Below are 25,640 nucleotides of genomic sequence, written 5' to 3' on the forward strand. Positions count from 1 at the left end.
ATATAATTATCCGCTGTGTGTAGTGATCCATTTTGTCTTTCCCGCTCTCTGTCCACACCCCCTTCCCTTTGTATACCAAACCTTCATATTGGTTTAGCCCACTAGGAGATCATCCCTATCATTGTTAGTAACCAATATCTACTGTTGTTTGTTATGCATTTCTGTGATTATTTAGTTAGTTAGTAAATACATGATTAAGCCAATTGGTGTATGGACAATTCATGGTTTAGGCTGGGTTTGTGCAGATAACCTAGAATTCTACGACGTTTGAACAGAGACTGACCGTAAGGTAAAGAACAATTAATTGAAGACTAAGTTGATCAGATATTAAAATATCTGAAGAGTTATATTCGGAAAATTATCATTTTGTAATCTGAAGATTTTCCGTGGTGCCCCGACTTCCTAGTTAATTAAAATGTAAATTATTAGTTTAATCACATAATAATACTTACAGAGAAATGATTTGATAAAATAAGTCTTCACCATTAATGATGCCAAAGACACGACAACATGTTTTGAACTATAGCACCATAAACATTTACCTGTGGATATACCTATATTTGCTGCGAGCCGAGGACTCTCATTTGGTTTACTAGGAGAAAGCCCAAAAATCACAGATACAGGCCAACTGAGGAACCTAAATGACAAGGCAACCAGGTGAACAGAGAAGGTAACTAAACACAGGTGAACCCAATAAGTAATAACCAGGGTAACCTGGAAACTAGAAAACAAGGTAAGGGTGCCCTCCAGCTGTAACCTAAAGAAACAACAATCAAATAAAACAGAAACTGTGACAATAAATAGTCATGGAACAATCGATTTATTGTTGTCCATTGATCCTGTTGAATGGATATGCCTCAAACAATTTGTGTGACTTTACTTTTAAGCCTTCAACCTTGAAGTGACAATGGACTGTTTTGCTGTGTTTGTCAGAGCCAGGAGGCGTGTGGCAGTCTGACGCTCCAACACCACATGTTGGAGCCAGTACAGAGAGTTCCCCGCTACGAGATGCTGCTCAAAGACTACCTGAAGAAACTGCCTCAGGACGACCCCGACCGCCGAGATGCAGAGAGTGAGTACAACACTGGAAATTCACAGGAGGGCTTTTAATATTTATAATATAACACAGTAGAGCAGGATTACATGTAACTCATTTCGACAGACGACTTGTCATTATAATCATGTATAATTTACTTCACATTAAAAATTGAAGATATTCGAATCCTCCAATGCCCAGTGAAAATATTTGCCTTACATTGAAAATGAACAAATCTGTTGTTCACAATTGTAGAACATTTTTTATTAGGAAGGTCCAAATGAATCATCCCTTGTTTCTCAGAGTCATTGGACATCATCGCCATGGCAGCCACACACTCCAACAGTGCCATTCGAAAATCTGTAAGTACAATCCCACTGATAGCACACCACTCTTATAATCTGAAATAAAATCAGTACCCATATTCAAAAATCTTGTCAGAGTAGGAGTGCTGATCTGGGATCAGTTTTTCCTTTAAGATTTTAATGAATAAGACTACATGGACAGGGGGGGGGGCCTGATACTAGATCAACACTCCTACTCTGAGACACTTTTTTTGGCTAGTGCTTGAACCCAACCAAGCATTTTGAACCCCTTCCCTTCTCAGGAGAATCTGAAGAAGCTGCTGGAGATCTATGAGATGCTGGGGGAGGAGGAGGACATTGTCAACGCCTCCAATGAGTTCATCAAGGAGGGACACATCCTGAAGCTGGCTGCCAGGAACACCTCGGCTATGGAGAGATACCTCTTCCTGGTGAGAAACTCACACAAACATACACATACACACATTTCACTGTATCCGTAATCTCAGCCAAGTCTGAGGCAATATATTAGCAAAAGAAGCATTAATCACAGGTGTTTCTTTGTTTCCCCCTCAGTTCAACAACATGCTGTTGTACTGCGTGCCCAAATTCAGCCTGGGAGGGGCCAAGTACACGGTGCGCACCCGCATCGGCATCGAGGGCATGAAGGTGCTGGAGACCATCAACGAAGACTACCCTCACACCTTCCAGGTGTCTGGCAAGGAGAGGACTCTGGAGCTGCAAGCCAGGCAAGATCTCAATCCACCCCATACTACACCCTTAATACACCCTACAGAGCCATTAATGGATAACTGCTATTGTTCTCAAGATAAGTGTTCTACTCCACCCAATGGCCATTTGTATGAAAACTCTTTACAGCCATGATTCTCAAAATAGCTGTTAACTGTATACTACAGTCCCACGGCCTATTGCTAACAATATGGATAACTGTACCACCCAAATTCTATGCAAACCCTATGGGGGCTTAGTGTATGATAAGTGCACTACTACAGTTCATGATAAACAGTAGTGTAACATAACATTCTATAGATTGGAGTCATTGTGGTTACCCCAAACCACAGCTCACATAACAGGTACACCACAATCCCACAACTGACAAAATAGCTCACTACTGTTGTTGTTTTTCATTGTATTTTTCAGCTCCGAACAAGACAAGGACAACTGGATAAAGGTACATAATCACATTCTTGTTGGTTTACACTATCTTATAGTTATATTTTCTGTATGTTCAGTACATTTGGGTGTGTATTACTGACCTGTCTCTGTGGCCTGCAGGCTTTCCAGGAAACCATTGAGATCTTCCATCAGAAGAACGAGACGTTCAAGTCCGCCTCCAAAGACGTGGAGGAAGTGTCAGTGAGTGCCACCACAATGAACATGACCTCTGACCTCTTATGCCTCTATCACTAGGTCCTGTGTACTGTATCTGTACCAATGACCTTCTCGTGTCTGAGCTACATGTGTTGTCATCTAGACGGCAGAGCTGGGGAAACGTGCTCCTCGCTGGATTCGGGACAAGGAGGTGACAATGTGTATGAAGTGTAAAGAGCCCTTCAATGCGTTGACACGACGGAGACACCACTGTCGCGCCTGCGGATATGTGAGTGAGAAGTGTCCGTTTGACCCCCCTTCTCTCTCTCCCTCAGCACCCATTATAACGTGCTTATACTAAATGCTATACTCCACCCATTTGACGGCTGGCTGTTTGGCTAGTTTACACTGTGGTTCATTCCGGATTAGACTGATGTGTCTTCTGTCCCTGTATCAGGTTGTTTGTTGGAAGTGCTCAGACAATAAAGTGGCCCTGGAGTACGACAGCAACAAGATTAACAAGGTGTGTAAGGACTGCTACTCCATCCTGACTGGAGAGGAGAAGGCCGAGGGCAAGAAGAAGGGCATTCTGGAGGTAAGGGGAAAAGAGAAACACATGCACAACTGCATATTTTATCTTTATTTAACTAGGCAAGTCAGTTAAGAACAAATTCTTACTTTCAATGACGGACTAGGAACACTGCCTTGTTCAGGGGCAGAACAACAGTTTTGTACCTTGTCAGCTCGGGATTTGATCTTGCAACCTTTTGGTTACTAGTCCAATGCTCTAACCACTCGGCTACCTGTCACCCCATATCTTCTGTGTCTAAACTGTACTCCTCTGTCCCCAGATCGAGGCGGCTCAGTTCTCCGGAAGCAGTATCATTTGTGGCTTCCTGCAGCACTGTGAGAAGAACAAGCCCTGGGGGAAGGTGTGGTGCGTCATCCCAGAGAAGGAGGCATTGGTTCTCTACCTCTACGGAGCCCCACAGGTCAGCCACGTCATCTGGATACTGTCAATCACAGCAACATGCTCTACCACTGTGAAGCACGGGGTGTTATGAATGGTTCCTGGAGTTTTTCCCCCTCACTCTTTGATCTGACCAGGGAAAACTCCTGGCCCATGTTAAGATATAAATGATCTCTACCTTTTCCATCTCCTCCCCTCTCTCAGGATGTGAAGGCCCAGTCCTCTATCCCTCTGCTGGGCTACTCTGTGGAGGACAGCCCCCGGCCTGCCGACCCTCCAGCCAGCTTCCGTCTGTCCCAGTCCAAGTCTGTCCACAGCTTCGTGGCCGAAAGCGAAGAGCTGAAACAGCGCTGGCTCAAGGTGATCCGGGTGGCTGTGACTGGGGAGGTGCCAGAGTCGCAGATGCCCAACGATGCCACTGCCAACGCCACGGACACCCAAGAGACAAGCTCAGACAGCACCTAACTGTGTGGTGTGGCATTTAACAGCTGAGGGCCACCAGAGACGTATGTGCATGTATGCACACACACACTCCCATGCTACCTTCATGGACACACACAAGACAAATGTGCAAACTCAGTGCTGGATAAGCTGCCTCTCCTCCCCAGAGTGGATTCTACAAATCTTAAGCGAGGACTTGGCTCCAACACCACCAGAGCTGTGCTGGAATGGGAAGAACACAATCCAGTCCAATCATCACTAGAGCGGAGCAGGGGGGAATGGACCTCAGAACGGTCTCTACTTCCCCCTGTTCAGGGCAACCTACCTGGGGTATCTTGCACTCTGAGTACCCCAAGGTCCCAAAATAGTAAATAGTTTACTCAAGCCGTTTAAAGGTTCCTGTCTGTCATGCTCACGTCAGAGGGAACAGCTGGTTCTTGTCTACTTATTGTCCCCTCCCGCTCGCCCAACCATGACCAGAATAAATTAGTCAGTGAGATGTCTCGCCCTGTGTCACCACCTCCACGAAACAGGGGGCAATAAGTAGACCAGAGTGGCCCAGCCTCGATCAGATAAAATTAGGTAGTGGGGTGTCTCTACCGTCCCTGCTCAGCCCTCACTGGGGAGGCCTGCAGGCTTAACAGACCTCCTCCATCTTCATAGATGTGGGTCTGCCGATGTGAATCAAGAGGGACTGGTTAGAACTACACTATCTATTATGAATTAGCCCTGTATATAGTGTCACTCCATTTTCATGTACAAAGAACCAATGCTCTCAATATGTTTTGATATCAAAGTTTGAGCAGTGTTTTTGATCGAAAAACCTAACATACGAACAGTGGTTCAAAGTAAAGGGTCCTGTCCTAGGATAGTATCACTGGGAAAGTTCAGTCCTCACTTCTCCACTCATAGTTTCACATCACAGTAGCCAGGAGCCATGTTCTACTGGCAAGAATAGAATCCATCTAACAGAGTTCCTCTTGTACCTGGGTCAAGGTCCCAGAAAGACCTATTAGTCAGAATAGCAATCGAGAGGATCACTCTATACTTTTCAATTGCTGTAACCCCATAAACTAATGGAAAGGATGCAGAAGTACTCACCCATCCCGAACGAACAGGCTTCAATCCAAACCCGCTGAGGGATAGCCTTTCCAGCCAGGCAATGCATTATGGGTACTCTGCTGCAACTGTCCCAACCTTCACCTTGGAATCCAGGAGAATCCACAAACTTCTCCCAAGTCAGTGACCTCTAAAGGAACCACATCCTGGTCAGAGTAATGTGTAGAAAAGTGTCACTACTGCTGTGATTGACAATTTGTCAGTCATTAGAGCCTTTACTCTAATCCTGTAGACCTTTAGTATGAAGACAGACACGCTGCCATATGGCAGCATTGAGGATGAGTGAATGGTTGTACAGCTTTAATGACCTAGCCCCACAGCCCCGTTGTAGACATGTATAATATACATAGTGGGGTTCTTTGTAGCTTACCAACAGGGATGACTAGACTACTAAGGACCCAGATCTTGTCTTACATGGGGACATCACCCCACAAAGCAGCACAATCAGAAGTAAACACAATGACCAGGTGGGGAAAGAAATGTACTTTTTTTTTTTTTAAACATGTATTTAAAAAGTAATTCATAGAATATGTGCATGATGGTTTAAGGAAAGTAGCACAAAAAAAAAGTTAGCCCTCAAATTGCCATGTGTTCTGTCCCATTCAGCCATGTCAACGAACTAATTCACTAAGGTGTTGTCCCTCATTCAAATTGAGTGTGACTAATCTAGGACTGCAGAATTAAGTGTTGAATGGAATAGGCTAATGTGCCTATAACCTGTGTTCATACATGTTCTACTGTTCCTATCCCCTGTACAATGCACCTCTCCAATACCATTCTCTCCGTACTCACAGAATGCAGAAGAGCACACCAATCCTGTCTTAAGATCTGAATGTAAAACCAGATTGTTTGTTCACTCTCCCGATTCCCCCCCTCCCTAAGGTTTGAGAATCTACGCACTTTACCATCTTATATAAAGTGTACCTTGTAAGAAAATAAAACAAGATTAAGTATTACGGAAGTATGTCACTGGTTGCTTTGTGAATATGATCCTACTTTCACTATGACAGTTTTGGTTCTCTTTCCTTCTTTCTCTGATCATGAGTCCCATTACAAAAGAGGAAACACACCAATAATTAGTTGGTAAATCATTACATTTTAGAAAAGTATTTTAATTTCACAATAGAAAAAAAAATCCATATCACCAAAAGCTATGATCAAGCCAAAAAAATCTTTCATTTAACATTTGTGTGTTTTTGTAAAGGTCTGTTGTATGTATGGGCCGTTGAGTGTCTCAGCTCTTGGGCTGGCGGAGCAGGCCTCGGATCCTGCGTACCAGGGCCTGGATGAAGGTGTATCGGGAGCGGACCTGGCTGTATAGCCCCTCCACCTCCAGCAACTTCCTCTGTAGAGCCTCTCCGAAGCCTGCCCCCATGTCACTCTGCAGCTGGAGATGACGACAGAGGAGAGGAGTCAGTCTTATTGGGAACTAACTCACGAGAGACTTGCAAAAGTGTCTGCCACTCAAGCTGAAAACACACTCACTAATTCCTATACATGCATCGTCACCTGTACATATTTTTCCTAAAATCAGTGCTCTCAATCACCCATTGTTCTAGGTACTCGGTGTAGACATAGGCCCTGTCACGCTCCGCCCTTTATGGCACAGTTGGAGGACCGCAACGTTTCAAGGGGCATACGTACAGATTATTTACAAACATGTTTCTCCCCCACTGTTAGCATAGTCCAGATAAAGTAACTCACCTGTTCCAGGTCTTGCTGGCTGACTCGGGACAGGCCCAGGGCACGTCCAAACGAGTCTGGGGAACACAGGAGAAGCAACACCCGTAAGAAGGGATGTGATCAACACAACCAGGAAAAAGGCTACCCATCATTTGTCATGATATAGATGAAAGAAGGTTCAGATTTTGGGAGGTAAAAAAATAAATAATAATCCCCCCCCAAAATAATCCAAACATGTCTGCTATCCCTAGGGGACCAATCTCAATCCACCTCAGAGGGTTAATTGAGCCAGTTTAGAGCTTCACCGTCAGTCAAGCGTGATCTGTAGGCGCTGGCGCCAGGCATTAGGGAGTCTTTGGGGTCAGTGGGGGTGCAGTACAACAGGTAGTACTCCAGGTGGCGCCACATCACAAACAGGCAGGTCTCAATCACATCTGAGGTGTGGTTAGGTCAAGGCATTTCTCATGCTCACCACTTATGATGGCATTTTCAAAGAAATGTTCCATTTACATGAATGCAGCTACAGCTCAGGGAATTGCATCAAACATTTTTCTACCACGGGTCACATCCGGTCTTCACAGAGGTCGGGAGGGCCACAGTTAAAAAAAAAATTAAAAATGGTCTATCCCTCACTTTTGGAATGTGATGCTTTCTGACTGACTATCTAGCTTGTGAAAAGACTAGAAATCTAGGTCCATTAGCACTTCTACAGTTTCCATTTGGTTTTAGGCATTACAATTTAGATCATTTTCCCACAAAAATATATAAATTAATTCATATATTTTTTTGTTTAACTCAAACCACCCGCGGGCCAGATTGAATGGGCTTGTTCGACACCCCTGTCTCTAAATCAAAACCACCCTGAGATTAACCATAAACCATTAGCTCAGTCCCTTTACCTAACTCCTGCACAGCAGTCTGGTCTGGGGGTAGCTAAGTGTAATTTAATCTGGCTAAAATCTGGTTTAATCTGGTCTGGTTCAATTTAATATAGTAGGATACAGGAGCAGAGGGCCAGCAGCTTTGCTCTGTTGTTGATGAGCTGGACCAGGCGTCTCTTGGCCAAGAGGCTCCGCTGAACAGAGGAGATCTTCTCTACTCCACCAGTACCAGACACCAGGGCCGCACACAGCTACACACAGGACAGAGAGATGGGTTAGGGCTGAGGCACTTTATACATCACCTTGTCAAGAGGTCGAGTGTGTGTGTTACCTCCTTGAGCTCTTCTGGGGGCAGCTGCTCCAGGCTCTGCAGCTTGCCCAGGGCTTGTCTATGGCTCTGGTGGAAGCGGAAGAAGTCCGCAGCGCTGTTCTTCAGCAGGAAGAGAACCAGACCCAGGCTGGGCACACGAGAGTACAGGGCTGATGGCAGGGCCAGGTCTGAGGCAGGGCAGGAGAGGATTTTAGTCATTCACAGACGGGGAGATTGAGAGGAACATGTGGGTGGGTGTGTGTGCGCGCGCAATGTGTAAGTCAAGGCTCTCCAACCCTGTTCCTGGAGCACTACCATCCTGTAGGTTGTCACTCCAACCATCATCTAGTGCGCCTGATTTGTATCATTGGCTGGTTTATAAAACGGAATCAGGTTAGTTACAACTGAGATTGGAACAAAAACCTACAGGAGGGTAGCTCTCCAGGAACAGATAGGTGTGAAGCAGGTTAGGATTTCTATCCCACACACATACTCTGGCTGTAGGTGTCTCAAGAGGGAAGGTTGGGATAAGCAAAAAAAAAAACAATTCCAATGAAATAGGACAAATATAACTAGCCACCAAATTATTAGGACACGCAGCGTAGCGGAAGAGAGTCTAACCTGTGTGGCCGTCTCGGCTGGCTGGTTCGTTGACCGAGGGGCTGAAGAGACAGATGCTGAACTGGGCCTGGGCTGAGCTCTGCAGTAGCAGGGTCTGGCAGTACTCCATGATGTTAGCACACACCTGGGGACAACAACAATAAAAACACTGTCATTGTTACAATAGGAGTTGGAAAGACGAAACAAACAGATCCGGAAACGGGCTACATTGATTTTCTTTTTACCATTCCTCTATCGTACCTGTTGCATGGCCACCTCCATCTCCTCCCGTCGCTCGGCAGGGTCCCCCGGGGCTGCAATCTCTGCCTGCTTCAGGAGTCGCTCCCTCTCGCTTCCCGCCAGACGGCCCAGCAGAGACAGACACTGACGCTAGGGGAGAGGCATGTTGTTACACATCACAGAATACCTGATTGGATTGAGTAACCTATCAGGACTAAATGTCTAGCTACTGACACTGTGACTGAAGGTCCTGAAAAGAGACACAGGAGCGTGAGGCAGGGTGTTAGTATCGTGCCAGTATCTACCTGAAATCTGCTGATGTGACCCTGGAACTCCGGCAGAGCTGCACTGTTCACGTCCTGTCCCTCAAGAGCTCCTACACACACACAATCACAAAACCGGCACCATAATATCACATTAGTCCCGAACACGGGTGTGCCCCAGCTAGGTGTTGTGACTGTCCCTGGTGTGGATGGGTGTACCTGGCAGGGCAGTCTTGCTGATGATGCCTGTGAGCAGGGAGAGTTCCTGCAGCGCTCCCATACTGAGCTCCTGACAGCGCAGCAGCCCCTGGATGGTGTCGGCATGGACGATCAGCCACTGGAGGACCTGTGTTGCCCCCTGCTGGTGGTGTGTGGTGGTGGACGTGAGGATGACCTGGAACAACCTGAGAGCAGGCAGTAGGATCTGTCTGTAGCGGTCCAGAGGGCTGGGGATGAACCCTGAAGGGTCCCTCTGACCAAACACCCTAGAGACACACAGGGAACGGGTAAAATATGACAACTCAGATTTATACCACGATTCAGTTAAATCAATAAGGATACACACAGAGCATTCGGAATGTAGTCAGACCTCTTCCCTTTTTTTTACTTTGTTACATTAGACTTATACATTTTAAATCAATCTAATACCCAATAATAACAAAGCAAAAACTGTTTAGAAACGTTTGCAAATTTATATTTAAAAAAAAACTGAAATATCTTATTTAACATAAGTATTTGCTATGAGATTCAAAATTGAGCTCAGGTGCATCCTGTTTCCATTGATCATCTTTCAGATGTTTCTCCAACTTGAATGGAGTCCACCTCTGGTCAATTCAATTGATTGGACATAATTTGGAAAGGCACACAACTGCCTATATAAAAGGTCCCATAGTTGACAATGGATGTCAGAGCAAAAACCAAGCCATGAGGTTGAAGGAATTGTCCGTAGAGCTCCGAGACAGGATTGTGTCGGGGCACAGATCTGGGGAAGGGCAGCAAAAAATGTCTGCACCTAAAGAAGGACTCTCAGACTATGAGAAACAAGATTCTCTGGTCTGATGAAACCAAGATTGAACTCTTTGGCCTGAATGCCAAGCGTCACGTCTGGAGGAAACCTGGCACCATCCATACGAAGAAGCATGGTGGTGGCAGCATCATGCTGTTGGGGTGTTTTTCAGCAGCAGAGACTGGGAGACTAGTCAGGATCAAGACAAAGATGAATGGGAGCAAAGTACAGAGAGATCTGTGATAAAAAACCCGCTCCAGAGAGCTCAGGACCCCAGACTGGGTTGAAGGTTCACCTTCCAACAGGACAACGACCCTAGGCACACAGCCAAGACAACGCAGGAGTGGTTTCGGGACAAGTCTCTGGATGTCCTTGAGTGGCCCAGCCAGAGCCCGGACTTAAACCCGGTCGAAGAGCTCTGGAGAGGCCTGAAAATAGCTGTGAAGTGACGCTCCTCATCCAACTGAACAGAGCTTGAGAGGATCTACAGTGAAGAATTGGAGAAATTTCCCAAATACAGGTGTGCCAAGCTTGTAGCGTCTTATGTAAATGTGATATAAGTTTCTTATACATTTGCAAACATTTCTAAAATCCAGTTTTTGCTTTGTCATTATGGGGTATTGTGTGTAGATTGAGATTTTTTTTTAAAATACATTTTAGAATAAGGCTGTAATGTAACACAACCTTGAAAAAGTAAAGGGGTCTGAATACTTTCAGAATGCAATGTATGTGATGGCTAAGGAAAAAATTACTTTGGGAGTGACCACAAAGAACAACCTCACTCTCTCTATCCCTCTTTCCAGCAGTCTCACTCTCTACTTCTTCATCCCCTCCTTACCTGTGTGAGTCACTGTCAGGCACCATGTCAAACACCTGACACTCCACCAGCTGAGACACCAGACCACAGCGCAGCAGCTCCACGGCCCCCTGGCCTGTCTTAGCCACTCGCGTCAACAGGGCCTAACAGACAAACAAAGAACAGTGGGTAATTTAGTGTGTGTGTGTGTGTGTGTACACACTCCCTTTTGAGGGTGGGTGAGTGTATGAATATAAACCCTTTCTATCTCACACGTAGATGTAAAAGTTTTGGAGCAGTGAGTGCTGTAACCTTTAAGGTTAGTGTTTGTGCGCTCCCTTCCCTTTCTCACCATCTTGCTCTCGTAGATGTAGAGAGGTTTGAGCAGCGGGGGCTGGGGGCTGAGCAGGGTCTGCAGGGCTGTATCGTCTTGCCTCAGGCTCTCTACCAACACACGCAGGTAACCACTGTTACACACGTACAGCAGCCACTGGCTCTGACGGTCTATGGACAGGATCCGGTCCAGCACGGCCAGGGCAAGCATCTGACAAAGAGAGAAGCAGAGGGAGAGGAAGTCAGACAGGCAGGCTGGAGTTCAAAATACAGTATTGCATATCGGATTGATTGTTAATGAGTGTGTGTGTGTGTGTGTGTGTGTGTGTGTGTGTCGGATTTCATACCCTGCCGATCTCATGGCCGTCGCAAGCGTCCCTGCACACCACCTCCATGAGGGCTGTGCCGTAGCTCTCGATGATGGCCAGGTTCTCCCTCTGCAGCTTGGAGAAACCATCCTCAGGAGCAGTCAGACGCTCCCACATAGACTTCCCCGCTGGAGAGAGGGAGGGAAAGATGACAAAGATATGCATCTTTAGTTTGTTTGGGGTCTGAAATCTCTTCCCGCATTAACCACACAGGTCAATCTTCTTGCTTTTATAAGTGTGAGGTAAATGGTTCACTGTGTCCATGAGAATGCTAGCCACTGCCCTCATTCAATGTCATTTTGACTACGCTAGTAGTTGTATGTGTTGGGGGCTTATCTAAGCTTCTGAAGGGGGAGCTCCAGATAGCCCAGAATAAGCTGATCAGGGTAGTATTGAAGGCGAGTCCACGTACTCACATAGGCAGGTGCTGCTTTCAGGAACTCAACAGGCTGCCTGTTGAGGCTAGGGTGTCCAGGATTATTTATGATTCTGCGCCCAGATATCTGACTGATTACTTTCCCCATGTTAGAGATGCACACAACCACAACACCAGATCAGGTGTTGCTAATGTCTGCTTATACAGGGTCAGGAGTAATGCTGGGAAAGGTACATTCTTGTATACTGGAGCCTCCGAATGGAATGAGCTGCCTCTGCCAATAAAAACAATAGCCTCTCTAGGCAGCTTTAAAAAGAAGGAAGTCGTGATGTCATTGGCCTCCCCCGTTGATTGAGGAACAATAGAGGAGGAATAGAAAACAAAAGAGGGAAGGCCCACTTGTGCCATGTCATGATTTACCTGAACCACCTACTGAGATGTGCCTTTTGTTAAGTAAATCCGGTGATAAATAACATGAAACAGATTGCTACTTTAGAAACTGTATGATCATATTATGTCCCCTTCGATATAACCTCAATAATAAAAATTTGAGGTATTTATTTGATTTTGAGATATCTATCTATATCTCCCTTCGATGCCATACGATGTACAACTGTGTTGCCAAGCCATCTTGTCACATTGACATTTTAGCCATTTAGCAGACGCTCTTATCAAGAGAGACTTACAGGAGCTAAGTTAAGTTCCTTGCTTAAGGGCAAACAGATTTTTCACCTTGTTGGGTCAGGGATTTGAACCAGCGACCTTTCGGTAACTGGCCCAATGCTCTAACCACTAGGCTACCTGCCACAAGACAACCACAATGTAAATTCCTAGACTTTACTGTGTTTAATCGTCAATGATTCTACTCATCTACATGAAAGTCTTTTTACAGTTGTGTGCTTGTTTTTAAAAAATGGTCAAATAAACTAAACTAAGGTTTGCAAACAATGACCAGAGAAAATACACACTACTACATAGCGTCCTAAAGTTGCGTCCATAATTCTCCCAAGTTTTTTTGCGTCTTCCCAGCAATAATGTAGCTCAACAATACCTTGCTGCAGTGTATCTGGCTCCTCAGGTTTCTGGGCAATCTGCAGATAGTAGAGCAGAGCGCCGTACAGGTGTGCACGCAGACGCTGGAATCCACCACCCGTACAGAGGATGAAGTCAAGCAGCTTCCTCAGGATCAGGTGCAGAGCAGAGTTAGCGATGGAGGCGAAGCCCGACGACGAGCCTCCCTCCAGCCCCGCCCCCTGCTGCTGCTCCGACAGCACCGATTGGCTGAGGTGGGCGGTGAGGGTGAACACAGCCCCGGCTACTATGGGCATCAGCTCTCCTGCGGAGTCTTCTGACAACACCTGGTAGAGACAGGACCATTAGACCATTTCACAGAGTTGTCATACACACACTCAAACACATACACAATCTCTCCCACACACACACACAGTCTTGTATAACTAACCTTGTGGGGACACAATTCAGTCCCATTCAAAATCTTATCTCCCCTAACCATAAACCTAACCCAAAGACCTAACCTTAACACTAGCTCCTAACCATAAACCTAATTCTAACCCTAAACCCTCTATGTCCCCAGTTGGTCAAATTTTGTACGTTCACTATTCTTCTGGTCCCCACAAGTATAGTTAAACACGTCCACAAACACACACCTTGTCGTGCAGGTCCAGCAGCAGGTCCCTGATTATGATCTGTCTGTCGTCTGCAGGGATGAGGTCTGCAGGGCAGGCGGTGAGCAGGGTCTCCACCAGACCTCTCCACGACTGCAGCGCATGGCGCTTGGCACTCAGGCTCCGACGCACACGATTCCGCTCCACCACCTGCTGCAGGATGGAGTTCACCTCCTGGGGAGTGTGCGCACAAATCAAGGGTTTGTTCAGTTAGGTGAAACAGTCAGAATGTTTCTTTAATGTTCTGTAACACTTCACACTCCTGAACAGTCTCCTGAGCATCATTTTGCAAGGAAAAGACCATACTACTATACTCTGAATAAGGGGTTTTAACCTTTCATGTCCAGTGACCCACCATATGTTAGCAAAAATGTAATATCACATTTTATCATTGTGAATAATAGCAAATAGTATTAGTCAAATTTTTCAAATGAATAGATTTGTTTCATTATTTTGACCACCCCACCAATGATTGGAAGTGTAAACTAACATAGTATATTAGCTAGGAAGGTATCTTGGAGGCATAGAGAAAATGTTGCTGTTGTTAAACCAATTTTCTGCAATGTTATACATTTTTCCATTGAACCGAGAGAAAATGTAGCATTTTTAAAGCTAATTTCCTGAAAGCCTATGCATTTTGCCATGGCTAATCCTGTGTTCCTCTGCTCAAACATATCAAAATCAATAGACTATCGTTTTTTAAATTGTATTTTTTAGTTCTCTTTATTGTCCTTCCCACCTCCCCAGCCACTGTGCTTCTACATCTGCATTGCTTGCTCTTTGGTGTTTTAGGCTAGGTTTCTGTTGGTGAGAAAAGGGCTTTATAAATCAATTTGATTGATTGTGCTAACGATAGTTAGCATTGGCTCGTGAAACTACCTCAGACTTCCTTCATAGTAGACACAGCGACAAAAATAGTATCCACGATAATATTCTGCTGCAGCTTGTGATATTCATCAAATTATTCATTTTCAGAAAAAAAATCCTAAATATTTTTTTAAAAATAACTAAAGAACACAGACCCACTGCAGTACCGCGGACCCCAGTTCAAAATTCCCTGCTCTAAATCATACTGCCAGCACTCACCTCCATCAACAGTGGCCTCTGTCCAATGGCTGCCATCCCCTGAAGGGCGTTGACCTCCGCTACCAGGACTCGATGGAGTAACTGTGGAGATGACGACATCATTAGAAAAATGACATAGTAACAAAAATGCATTGAAAACAAGGTTGTGTTTACATACGCAAACTGAAAGCCAGGCCCACCTTGACGTTGCAGACGGTGTGTCCGTGCTCGTTGACGTGCTCGCAGTTGGCGATGACCTGCTCGATCTGAGTGCGCTCAAAAAAGTCCAGCTGCAGCAGCTCTGGCACATCCTGGCTGAAGTTAATGGCATCCAACACGCTGAGGAGCTTCCTACGCACTGATGATGTCATCACACATGGACAGCGGATGAGTACGTCATAAAATGATACGGTACAACCAGCTAAACAAGACCAGCTCTTGACTTCCGCAACTTACAACACAATACAAAAGGGCCTATAGTGACAGATTGTATATGGTTCACAGTCGGATACGTTGGTGTGAAGAACTAGAACTAACCTTTGGAGACGGTGTCAAAGTGCAGGAATCCACTGACAGATCTGCTCTCCTCCATGCCGGTCTCCCCATCCGCTGATTAAAGAAACAGATCAACTGTCATGCCTTCTGCTTTTCCACTCATATCCCATTTACATCAATGAACAACAACTCATCCCAAAGAATGCAAGTTCTACAGTGTGTGTGTGTGTCGTAGTGGTTACCTGCGTGCTGAGTGCGAGGCTGGTCATCCAGCAGCAGGTTGAGGAGGCGCTGGGTGTGTGAGCGCTGGCGGTTGAGTGATGTTACTCGGAGTTCGATGGCCGCTGTCTTCATGAGCCAGGACATCTGGGACAGGGCGGAGATCTCATCACCTGGGAGGGTAGAGGAAGGGACACAGGTTAGAGAGAAGAGTGTGACACCCCGAGTAGTCGCCTTCCTCTCTGTCGGCTCAGTTAAGAAGGATGACTGAGTCTTTGTAGGTGTACAAATGCCCTGGTTGGCATCTGCCGTAATACTTCCACCTATCCTGTTTTTCAGATTCAGTGCAGATGAAGGAGAGGAGACCAGGATAGGAAGTGTATTGAGATGCCAGTGAGGAGCTCACCTGGCAGGATGAAGGGCAGGTGCTGCAGGTGGGTGAACAGGAAGTCCTGGCTGGTCCTCAGGTAGCGCATGGTGGGTCCTGACGTGTCCGAGCACACACACAGCTGGTAGATCACCTGGTAACAGAGCTCAGCCAGGTGTGGGGCCTGGCTGGTGAGCACGGGTCCCGAGCGTCTCTCACTGCCTCTCTGCAGCAGACTCAGGATGGCATGCAGGCAGCTCCGTGGGCACCCCAGCACACCTGATACACAGAGAAGATTTCACAACGGTAAGCTGGTGGAGTCATGAAAGCCGGGGTCGTACCAAACAGAAGAAAATAAACTGAAACGATGAGGGACTACCTGAACAAACTCTAGTTTCAATTTTTATTTTTTTCGTTGCAAAAACTTTTTTTCTACCGACCTGCGTCCTGCAGGTTGGTGGAGTTGATGGGCTTCTTGACCTCGTAGCCCAGCAGGTAGAGAGCCAGGTTGGGGGTCTTCAGTTCCAGGGAGGTGATCAGCAGGTTCAGGATGTGGATCTGGGTCTCGTGGCGGATCCTCGCTTCCTTCTTCGCTGGCTCAGAGTCTGGGGGGCAGAGAGAGAGGAGAGGTGGTGAATTGGAGTGACTGAACGGATGTGCTGAGCAAAGTGACTGAATGGGCTTGGTCGTTAAGAAATGCAGCGGCCATGACTGAAGCCAAATGTTGTCATATTCGCACATGACAAGCGTTTATAAATTCCCTCTGCCAAAACAGTACACAGTTAAGTCTTCCACGTTCTTCGGTTTGGCTGGCGCCCAGCTAAACCGAACGAGTGTGCGCACATACTCGTACAATAGTACGGTTTGTCCATCTAGAGACGCCGTAGCCAGTATACACTTCCTCAAAATAGTCCGTAAAAATTAGATGTAAAATTGCGCATGAAGACCATTAATCGCTTGTTGAATGACAACAAGCGCTTCATTGAAGAATCCCTGCGGTTGACCAATCACCGACAAAGGGGCGCAGACTTCGGCTACCAAACTTCAGCTTGTCTCAAGAAAAAAAAGAAAAAATTGTGCACGAACAGCCGAAAAAACCCTTACCGAAGACCAAAATGTCATAAGACATACTGTTCAATACTGTTTCGGATGGGGACGCCTTTAGTCACTCACCCTTCTAGGTGACCTGGTTAGACTAAGTCGTGTCTTGAAGTCGTCTAGGCTAGCCAACTTCTTTCACCAATTAGCTATTGTGCAACCGTGGCAAAATTGGCATTGGATAGCCTATCACTGGGGCCAGGCAATAAATTACACAATGTAAATGGAACAATATTTTCATGCTGCATCTTTCGGTTGTCACATAAAATGCTTTCAATATTTGTATATGAATTTCTATCATTTCTATAGTTTGAGGTTTAGTCATTGAAATTTGGAGCTATGGACTTATATTGAAATATATTGTCCCATGTAAATGGTGTAATTTACTGATGGTCCCTAACTATCCCCATAGGGATGTCGAATGTCAAACCAAGTAGCCAATAGGCATTACGATTGAGTCATGTGCAGCTGGGCTCCAAATTGATGATTACTTGGGTGCTGCCAGTTGTGGGCAGGATTGAAATAAACCCAAGGAAAACTGTTACGGCACCCTTCGTTCTGTGATATACAATTTATTCCTATAATCATCTCACAAATCTTAAGTTTTGGACCAGACTGACTTAATGACCAAAATTATCCTACTTACACAGTGTAGTCAATTAACATTAGAATGAATGTTTCGGACTCGTATCGATGCAACAAAGGCTGTTTTTAAAACGAGAAGGTGCTTTTCAGGGGCAGTCGGTCTTTGATGGGCAGGTTGGACAACTTTCACACTCAGAGATAAACATTGTTGATAGAAGGAGAGTGTGACTCACCGTCTCCTTTCTCTAGTCCCTCCTCAGCCCCCTCGTTGTCCAGACACTCCACAAAGCCAGCCATCAGCTTGTCACTCACAGTCTGGTCGTGTGTGAAGTCTCCCACCAGTCTGTTCTGGATGTTGGGGTAGCGGGCGATCCTCTGCAGGATCTTGGCACTCTGGAAGGCCGCCTCCGGGTTGGAACTGCTGTGGTACAGGTACCTTGCCAGGGACAAGAGAGAGAGAGAGGGAATTCAACTATTGTTTTCATTTGACAGGGACAATGTACTTCAACTTCAAAGTCAACATTTCTGCATATGTCCCAGATTTAGCACAAAGTCTTCTCGTGTGTAGTCCCTAGTGAGATAAGTGTTCCAGTACCTGGCGATGTTGACAATGTGGTCAGCCCGGCGGCTCTGGGCGCTGACGCCCTGCAGGAGCTGCTCCAGGGGGGAGACGATGAGGGAGGCCTGGCTCTCCCTCAGCAGGTCCATGAACACCACCTCTTTCTGCAGGGCCAGGTCCAGAAGACACAGGCAGTGCAACACCGCAGACTCCAGCTGCTTTTTACCTGCAAGTCGGACAGTCACAGAACCAATAGTGATGAGTGGATGTAAAGAAATGTAATCTAGAGATGTCCCCCTCCTGGTACAATGCTAACAGGGAAGTCAACAGTGTAAAAACAAAAAGAAAAACAGTTCTAACAGGTGTGTGTGTGTACTGACCAGGGAAGAGGGAGTAGGTGTCTAGCTGACGCACGCCCTCCTCCAGCAGGCTGAGGCAGAGGGTGAGGGTGGGCGAGTCGTTTAGCAGGTGGAACATGAGGCTGTGGCCGGGGGGCTTGTGGGCCAGCACCTGCTCCCCCTGGAGCTCCACTGTTTCCTGGACAAAGTCTGAGGGCTGGGGCTCGTAGTCCCTCAGCAGCTTGTGGAACACCTCCAGAACAGCATCCGCTACCTCCCACTGATAGAGGGCATATGTGGTGGGAGAGAGGGGGTGGAGAGTGAGACAAACCTGAAGTAAGTATTAGTAGCAAAACACACTTCTATGCCATGTCAGCAAGTGCTGACATGGGTTGTGATGAATTTCACTAGCTAAATGTGATCCTCAACCACAGAAACCGGTCTTACGCAGTTCCCATCTAATGTCACCAACAAGGGACCTCAACTGTGGAGAGATTCCCGTACCTTCTCAGCAGCACGGCGATAGGCTCTGGTGGGGAAGGGAAGGAAAACGGCGTCACGCAGGAAGGTCAGGTAGGGCTGGAATCCTGGCGCACGGAGCCCCGCCCCCAGGTTGACGGGCAGGGCGCTCTCGACCAATGTGCTGATGAGCTGACAGAATGCTCTGGTCAGAGGATACTCCTCACAGCTCGACTCAATCTCATTCAGCTCCACCTGAGAGGGACAAGGAGAAAGGTTACAAACAGATACATGTGTACAAGCAAGTAACGTACGCAGTGCCACACACAAACAATGTACGCAGGCAAAATCTCACCTCAATCCCAGCAGCTTGTTTCTGTCCAGGGGCCCGCACTGTCTGAAGAATCTGGATAGAAATGACCAGAACATGAGCGTTTGGCACTTTGTAAGCAATCCTGGCAGGTCAGACAATACCAACACCTCAGATGCACTATCAATACTTATGCACGAGACATGTGTTTTTACAGATTTTCATTCCTCCTCACTATACACCGGACTTACCTGAGTGTATTCCAGTGACTGCCAGAGGGAGGCAGCTATCTCCGGAGACTTGCCAAAGGCAGCCAGGCAGAGCAGGAGCTCCCCCTTGAGGACCGGCTGCACACTGCACTGCAGCAGCCCCAGCATCACCACAGCCGGGGTCCACTGGGGGTGCTCACACAAGGCCAGGCGGGCATTCTCACTCTGAAAAACACAGTGTCAAATGAGATATCACCTTGGCAAATTAAAGACTTAAGATAGCTTCATTTCAATCCCTGCTTGTGACTGTGTGACCCACGTTTTTTTTAACATGCTTTATGTGTTCATTGTCTGTTCAGATCAGTCTTCAGAAAACCACTTCATACCCAGGTAATGATGGTGCAGAGCAGCTGCAGGAAAGAGGTCAGTCCGTCCAGCTCCCTCTGTGTGATGCCCCTTATTGGCGGGAGGCGATAGTGTGTGGCATCAGCATTAGGCAGGTCTCTGCACAGGTTCTCATGGTACAGCATGAGGGAGTGGAAGAAGTGCTCCCAGGACACAGGGCTGCCGGTCACCTGCATGTTATCCCCTAAACAAACAAGAGCCCAATGTATTATCTGGTGGTGTCCTTAAAAAAAAAAAAAATCAGTGAATGAAGGCTGCATTTATCTTTATCTAGTGAACAAGAAAGGACCTAGTACCAAGCCCTGCGGAACTCCATTAGTGAGAACATTAGACAATTGCTTTGTATCTTTACAGATTCCTACAGGGCCTTGAAGGCGAGAGTGTTTAGTTACCGTGTGGGGCCCCGTTGGTCTTTAGCAGGCTGAAGCAGTAGTGGGCACACTGGGGGCCGTTGGCCAGGCCCTTCAGCATGCGCAGGTAAGGGATGTACAGGGTGGGGGGCAGCAGGTCCCCCATCTGACGCACAAATTTAGACAGCACCACCTGTGGCACAGCACACAAGCTGTTATAAAAGGTCCCATTGGAGAATAAATTATCTTACTTTTTAATCTAGGGAGGAAGGGGGATGTGGAAGGTGATCATACCTGTTTGTGTGGGGGCCTCTGCATGGCCATGCCCAGGTAGGAGCCCTGGAGGGAGGTGTGCTGGAGGGACTCAGTGTGGCACCAGAACTCCAGAGCCAGCTCCAGCCCAAACGGGTCCTTGCTATAGAACTCTCCGATCTACAAACACACAGAAAGAAGTCAGACAAATAAGCTTAGCCAATGCTACTCTGTGAAAGCAACGGTCATGTTTGCTGTTCTTTACCCCCCCCCCCCTCCTTCTCTCCAGTGCGTCATGTTGCAATGTAAATTGCTAGCAAACGACTAGTCACTTTCACAGCATATAGCAATAAGAAAGCCCCATGTAACCACTAGTGACAGTGAGTGTTTAGGGTGAGGTAATGAAGGCTGACCAGGATCATGAGGTGGTCCAGATCTTTCCTCAGGGAGGACGGAGGCTCACTGCCCATCTGCAGAGACATGTGGACCAGTCTGGCATCCTCGTCTGCACGGTTACGCAGCTGCTTCACCTGCAAGACGTCACACACCTTGAAACTTGTACATACACACTTCTGCGTAAAGGAAATACATATCTTCACCCTGAAAAATGGAGGACTACACGATATTCAAATTCCTATCATACTCAAACACACCAATGCACAGCCACAAAGCAAAACTGGTGGCATTGCTAACCTTCATGGGCATGAGTGCCAGGAAGTCAGTGATGAGGGAATGGAGGCGGCGGGTGTAGAATTCATCATGAGTGAAGCCCTCACATCCCAGCATGCCCTCTGTCATGAAGAGGAAGACACCTCCTAGCAGGGCCTGGTCAGCCAGTGCCTCATCTGCCTCTGTAAACTCTGCCAGGGCTGAGCCCTGGGGCAGCTGGGAGAGGGCATGCAGGGCCAGGGCCCAGGCCAGCCGACACACAGCCTGCAGCCCAGGCAGCTTCCAGGGCCTCCCATCCACCAGACGACTGTGTACTGCAGACACGTACTGCTTCTCTGTCAGCAGGGGCAGGGCCTGGAGGAGGTCTGGTTTACACACACACACACAAACCATTTTGGTGTAGTATTTACATAGAAGTAGTCTACACAATTTCAGGGTTGACATTTCTGTGTTGCAGCATGTTCAGGTAACACGGCAACAGAATACATGGCAATTCTAACCTTCTCGATCTTCTGTTCCTTGCTCCAGGAAGCTGACGTCCAGACAGTACAGCAGTGCCATGACGAGAGCCAGATTCACGCTGTCCAATGAGCCATCAGCTTCCACTGTCACCGTCTCAAGGTGGGCGACAAGAGCCAGGGTGTCATCCTTACCCAGAGGTGATTGGCAGGTCCATGCAAACAGGCAATCTGCCAGTGCCTGTCGGCACTCTTTGATGAGGTCCGATACCTGGCAGAGAAAGACAATGTGTGAACATGTGAGGGAAGAAAGACAAACCTCTTCTGTACATGACACAATTCCTTTGAGAAGGGCTTCCTCACCTCTTTCCTGTGTTTTTCATTGCCCAGGCCTCGCTCTTTCTGCAGGCGCTCAAACTCCCGCGTTACATTGATCTCTGACACCAGCGTCAGTAGGCGTCTCGTCAGGCCCTGGCTCATCAGCTCATCTGTGAAGCGTGTGGTGAGGGCCACCAGCTCCCCACTAGGGCAGAACACAAACGACCAAGTCAACAGAGAGCAGAGGAAAATAGTCATCTGTTGTTCAATCATCAAGGCACAGACCAAAGAAATACGGGTCTGAACAATATTAAAGTAGGAAGTAGACAGGGAAATAGATCGCACCTTAATTCCAAGGTGAAGGTCTTGCCATGGCGGGACTGGATGAGCGAGCGCAAGGAGTTGGCCACGCAGAGCTTTCCATCCCAGTACAGCAGCACTGCAACCAGCCCCCGACTCAGACCTGGAAAGTGGGGCTGCTGGTTCTCACCTGAAAAAAATAAGTCATATTTAGAAACAAACATCATGCCAGTGTTTATCTCCATTGGTAAGGTGCTCATCACTGTATATATTACCTGCCAACAGCAGCTCCAGGGCTGCCAGCTCTCCAATGTCAAAGAGGTCACTCAAGATGAAGGCCTCTGTAAGCAGCTGCTCAGGGAGGAGACGTGACCCCTGCTGGCCCTGGATGGCAATGCCCTCTGTGCTGGCTTTCCGCACCTTCTCCCTCTGCTCTGCACTCTTTGGCTAAAGAACACAAAAAGAGAAAACATCAAGCAAATCAACTTTAGCAACCCCCGCTTGGCTTGCAGATGAGTAAAACTCATTGGCGTCTCTGTAACCACGTTTCCATCCAAACTTTTATGCGAGTAAATGTCACAACAGGCCTGATGGAAACAGAAAATTTGTTGGTAAACTTTCCAAATGTCGAAAAAAAAAAATACGCTAGTCAAGGTGGGATCTTGGTGTCAGTAAAATTAACTATGCGAAAAATGGCAGTGGAAACAATTATGAGAAAATATTGATATAAATAACCATCACGCGAGAAGTACATTTGGAGTCACGCGATGATATGTTGTGGTCCTCCTACTACGACTCGGGAAAGCATGCAGTTTATTAGGCTACAGATGAAATAAGTTATGATGAGCATCACAGGGTGGTGAAAGTGCACTGTGATACGCTTTACGCTCCTTTCCAATAAATATCCAGGGTCTTATTCTGGTGACATGATCAATGACGCTTGGCTGCCTTTTGACAAATAAAAATCATCTTGCTCTCTTGTCCATAATAATCTCATCATGTAGGCTATACCCGCACAGTATTTGCAAGCTGTTGGCTAGAGAGCATGTGCCAAGACCAGAGTGGGCAAATTCTCTATATAATGCTAAATACGTTGTATCAAAACCATCAGTAGAGTTGAAAATGCGATGGAAACCAATTAAACTTTTGTTGTTTTTGTTATTGGGTACATGGGAATTTAACCAAAGTTATTTTTATGTGCACTACATCATTACACACAGCCTTTTATCCACATGTCAACTTGATGGTAATGTAATGTAACAAGCATAAAAAGAGGTTTGAGCGGAATCCCCACATCCGGTTCAGGGGAAACGAAAGTTAAGTTGAAAATACTGTATCCCTGAAAACATCCGCTTTCTTCCGACCCCGCAGAGAGGGATTTGATGCTAACAGATCTTTGTTGAGGAAATGTGCATACTCTTTTTATGCAGATTTTTGAATATTTGCATAAAAATCTTGCCAATTGGTTGGAAACCTAGCTTCTGACAGCATCTCACCGGGTTCTTGTAGAGTGAGAGGAAATTGGGCTTGTGTTTCTTGAGTTGAAGGTCTAGGAGGTGGACGCTCTCTGGTTGCCTCCTCCACACTGCACCCTCCACTGTGTCCCATAGCTCCTTCAGCGGCCCCCACAGACTGGCTCCTGATAGGGGGACACAAGTAAAGTCAAATCAGTCAGTGTCTTGTGTCTAGCCTATACAATGTGTTCAGAGCATTTCATAAGCCTTGTTCACATTGGCAGTTTGAAGAGACTCAAATCAATTTGCTTTTTATCCTGCAGTCTGAACAACCGAAAAGAACATGGAAGTAGGTGGTTTGAAGTCAAATACAAAATCTGATTAATGGCCATTAAACTTATTGGGGCATATCTTCTTGAGGTTGCTTGCTAGCTACTCTGTCGACAGTGTGACAAGACATTGTGGTAGTGTAACAGTATAATTTTAGACCGTCCCTCGTTACAGTAGCTAACAAGTTAGTTCATCGTTGCAGTTATCTAGTTGACATATGTGGCTAGCCAAAAGGGCCTCGTTTTGAAAGTTGTATGATCTTATCCTTGAGGCTTTCAAAAATGTTTCTTACATTATGATTTTTAACATTCCAAACCACTGGGAAATGGCCATGGCAGGCATTGTTGTCACCTTAACTTCTGAGTGATAGAAAACACGTGCACCACCAATCAGTCTACACCAATGCGCACACCCGTCGTTCCTATGCCAACTAGAGTAGCCATCTCAGCAAATGACTGCTGTCTGAACACACACATCTGATTTAGTCACTTGCAACTTTGCTGTTTGGACAGACAGTATTCCAAAACAGATGTGAGCATTAGGGCCTGCAGTGTGAACAAGAGTTTAGTCGCACATTGTTGAGACTATGAGCAAGTTAGCTAGTTAACCGGTGTGTGGGCATTTTACATTTTATTTACGTAGTTAACTACAGTAGCTAACTAACGTTAACTAACTAACGTGATACGTTGGCACGTGATACCTTTACATTCGTTTCCTGGTGAGCGACCTCTTGAAGCTAGCAATAGGCAACTAGCTAATCAGCTCTGTATTGAACTGGTAGGACGTTTGCTTCATGTCAATGCATTTGGTTGTTTCATCGAATTTTAAATTAAACATACCCACGCATGTTATTAACGTTACAGTGACCATGGCATAGCAGTCAGCTAACTATTAGCGCTCCTGTCCTGACTGCCTGAACTTGACACAGATTCCCCGTTATGTAATCAGACTGTATTTTATACAATTAAAATACCTCGTCAACAAACGTGTATTGTGATTAGTTGGTACATAACCATAAGCAACCTCTCACTCATCTATTATTTGAAATAACAGAAAAAATAAAGCCCATACCTGAATTTACCGCCATCTGCGCCGCCATGTTAAAACAAAGATATTAGAGAAAGGTGGAGATAGGAATCAAATTGCGAAAGGAATGAGGGAACATATAACGCCCCACCCAGCAGACTGTTGACAAATCGCATTCACGTTGTCATGCTGCGTCACAAAGGTGCTAAGCTAATCGTCACGCAATCCCTTCTCGAAGTCAGGGAATGAGTCGAAAAACCTTCCTATTTTCCTCGAAAGTACGTAATGTCACGATTCCAAACTGTACGATATTACAGAGAACAGGTTAATTATCTCACATCTTGGAAAATATTTGTTATATTGTACTTCTTGTTCACGAAATGTATGCTAATGGTGTTTTTTTCAGCCAGTGCCCAAATGACCCCCATTCACTCTTTTAAGGAATGAGCACTACCGCGCGGCACTCTGATGACAAAATGGCCAGCGTACATATTGGGCGGAATACATTAAATTTGTAGTTTTCCATCTCCTCGGAAATATCTCTGGTTAAACTAGAATTCTGGAGATTTGGCTCTGACGCTCCTTGGCTTTAGTGCCAGAGTAAAAAATACAATGCGGTGTATAATGTGATTA

At 46.4% G+C, this 25,640-nt stretch overlaps 2 protein-coding genes across 12 annotated transcripts in view; one reads left to right on the plus strand and one right to left on the minus strand.

Annotated features, from left to right (window-relative positions):
* fgd4a (FYVE, RhoGEF and PH domain containing 4a) overlaps positions 1-6,161 on the plus strand; it is a 115,149-nt gene extending 108,988 nt beyond the window's left edge. For all 11 annotated transcript variants that reach the window (XM_021601933.3, XM_021601950.3, XM_021601923.3 and 8 more), the window contains 10 exons: positions 934-1,072; positions 1,340-1,398; positions 1,644-1,790; positions 1,915-2,087; positions 2,500-2,530; positions 2,635-2,715; positions 2,834-2,959; positions 3,128-3,265; positions 3,522-3,662; positions 3,845-6,161. In XM_021601933.3, coding sequence (XP_021457608.2) covers positions 934-1,072; positions 1,340-1,398; positions 1,644-1,790; positions 1,915-2,087; positions 2,500-2,530; positions 2,635-2,715; positions 2,834-2,959; positions 3,128-3,265; positions 3,522-3,662; positions 3,845-4,105 — 1,296 coding nt within the window. In that variant the 3' untranslated portion in view covers positions 4,106-6,161. The remainder of the gene's footprint in view (positions 1-933; positions 1,073-1,339; positions 1,399-1,643; positions 1,791-1,914; positions 2,088-2,499; positions 2,531-2,634; positions 2,716-2,833; positions 2,960-3,127; positions 3,266-3,521; positions 3,663-3,844) is intronic.
* A 134-nt stretch (positions 6,162-6,295) lies between these two features.
* nup205 (nucleoporin 205) lies at positions 6,296-25,474 on the minus strand. Its single transcript, XM_021601891.3, has 37 exons — positions 25,053-25,474; positions 23,694-23,836; positions 22,473-22,644; positions 22,243-22,387; positions 21,943-22,102; positions 21,622-21,850; positions 21,146-21,486; positions 20,866-20,982; positions 20,495-20,632; positions 20,243-20,393; positions 19,832-20,034; positions 19,488-19,670; positions 19,282-19,332; positions 18,972-19,181; positions 18,510-18,747; positions 18,166-18,355; positions 17,804-18,006; positions 16,328-16,492; positions 15,927-16,166; positions 15,544-15,693; positions 15,344-15,415; positions 15,007-15,164; positions 14,828-14,908; positions 13,724-13,915; positions 13,108-13,414; positions 11,660-11,808; positions 11,332-11,523; positions 11,022-11,143; positions 9,397-9,662; positions 9,220-9,290; positions 8,936-9,064; positions 8,696-8,819; positions 8,096-8,262; positions 7,886-8,015; positions 7,189-7,317; positions 6,905-6,960; positions 6,296-6,587 (listed from the first exon to the last, which is right to left on the minus strand). The coding sequence occupies exons 1-37, from the start codon at positions 25,078-25,080 to the stop codon at positions 6,435-6,437; spliced, it is 5,955 nt and encodes a 1,984-aa protein (XP_021457566.3). The 5' UTR covers positions 25,081-25,474; the 3' UTR covers positions 6,296-6,434.
* Between the last annotated feature and the right edge of the window lie 166 nt (positions 25,475-25,640).

The sequence above is a fragment of the Oncorhynchus mykiss genome, chromosome 1 (assembly GCF_057628025.1).
Source record: "Oncorhynchus mykiss isolate SJ-2025 chromosome 1, ASM5762802v1, whole genome shotgun sequence".
Taxonomy (NCBI): Eukaryota; Metazoa; Chordata; class Actinopteri; order Salmoniformes; family Salmonidae; genus Oncorhynchus; species Oncorhynchus mykiss.

Bases quoted from the DNA above. Each gene is read 5' to 3' on its own strand.
- nup205 (XM_021601891.3), bottom strand. From the start codon at position 25,080: ATGGCGGCGCAGATGGCGGTAAATTCAG. The intron at 15,165-15,343 runs GTTAGTTCTAGT...TGACATCATCAG, and splicing joins CTTTGACACCGTCTCCAAAG to TGCGTAGGAAGCTCCTCAGC. The intron at 8,263-8,695 runs GTTAGACTCTCT...GCCCTGCCTCAG, and splicing joins CAGCCGAGACGGCCACACAG to ACCTGGCCCTGCCATCAGCC.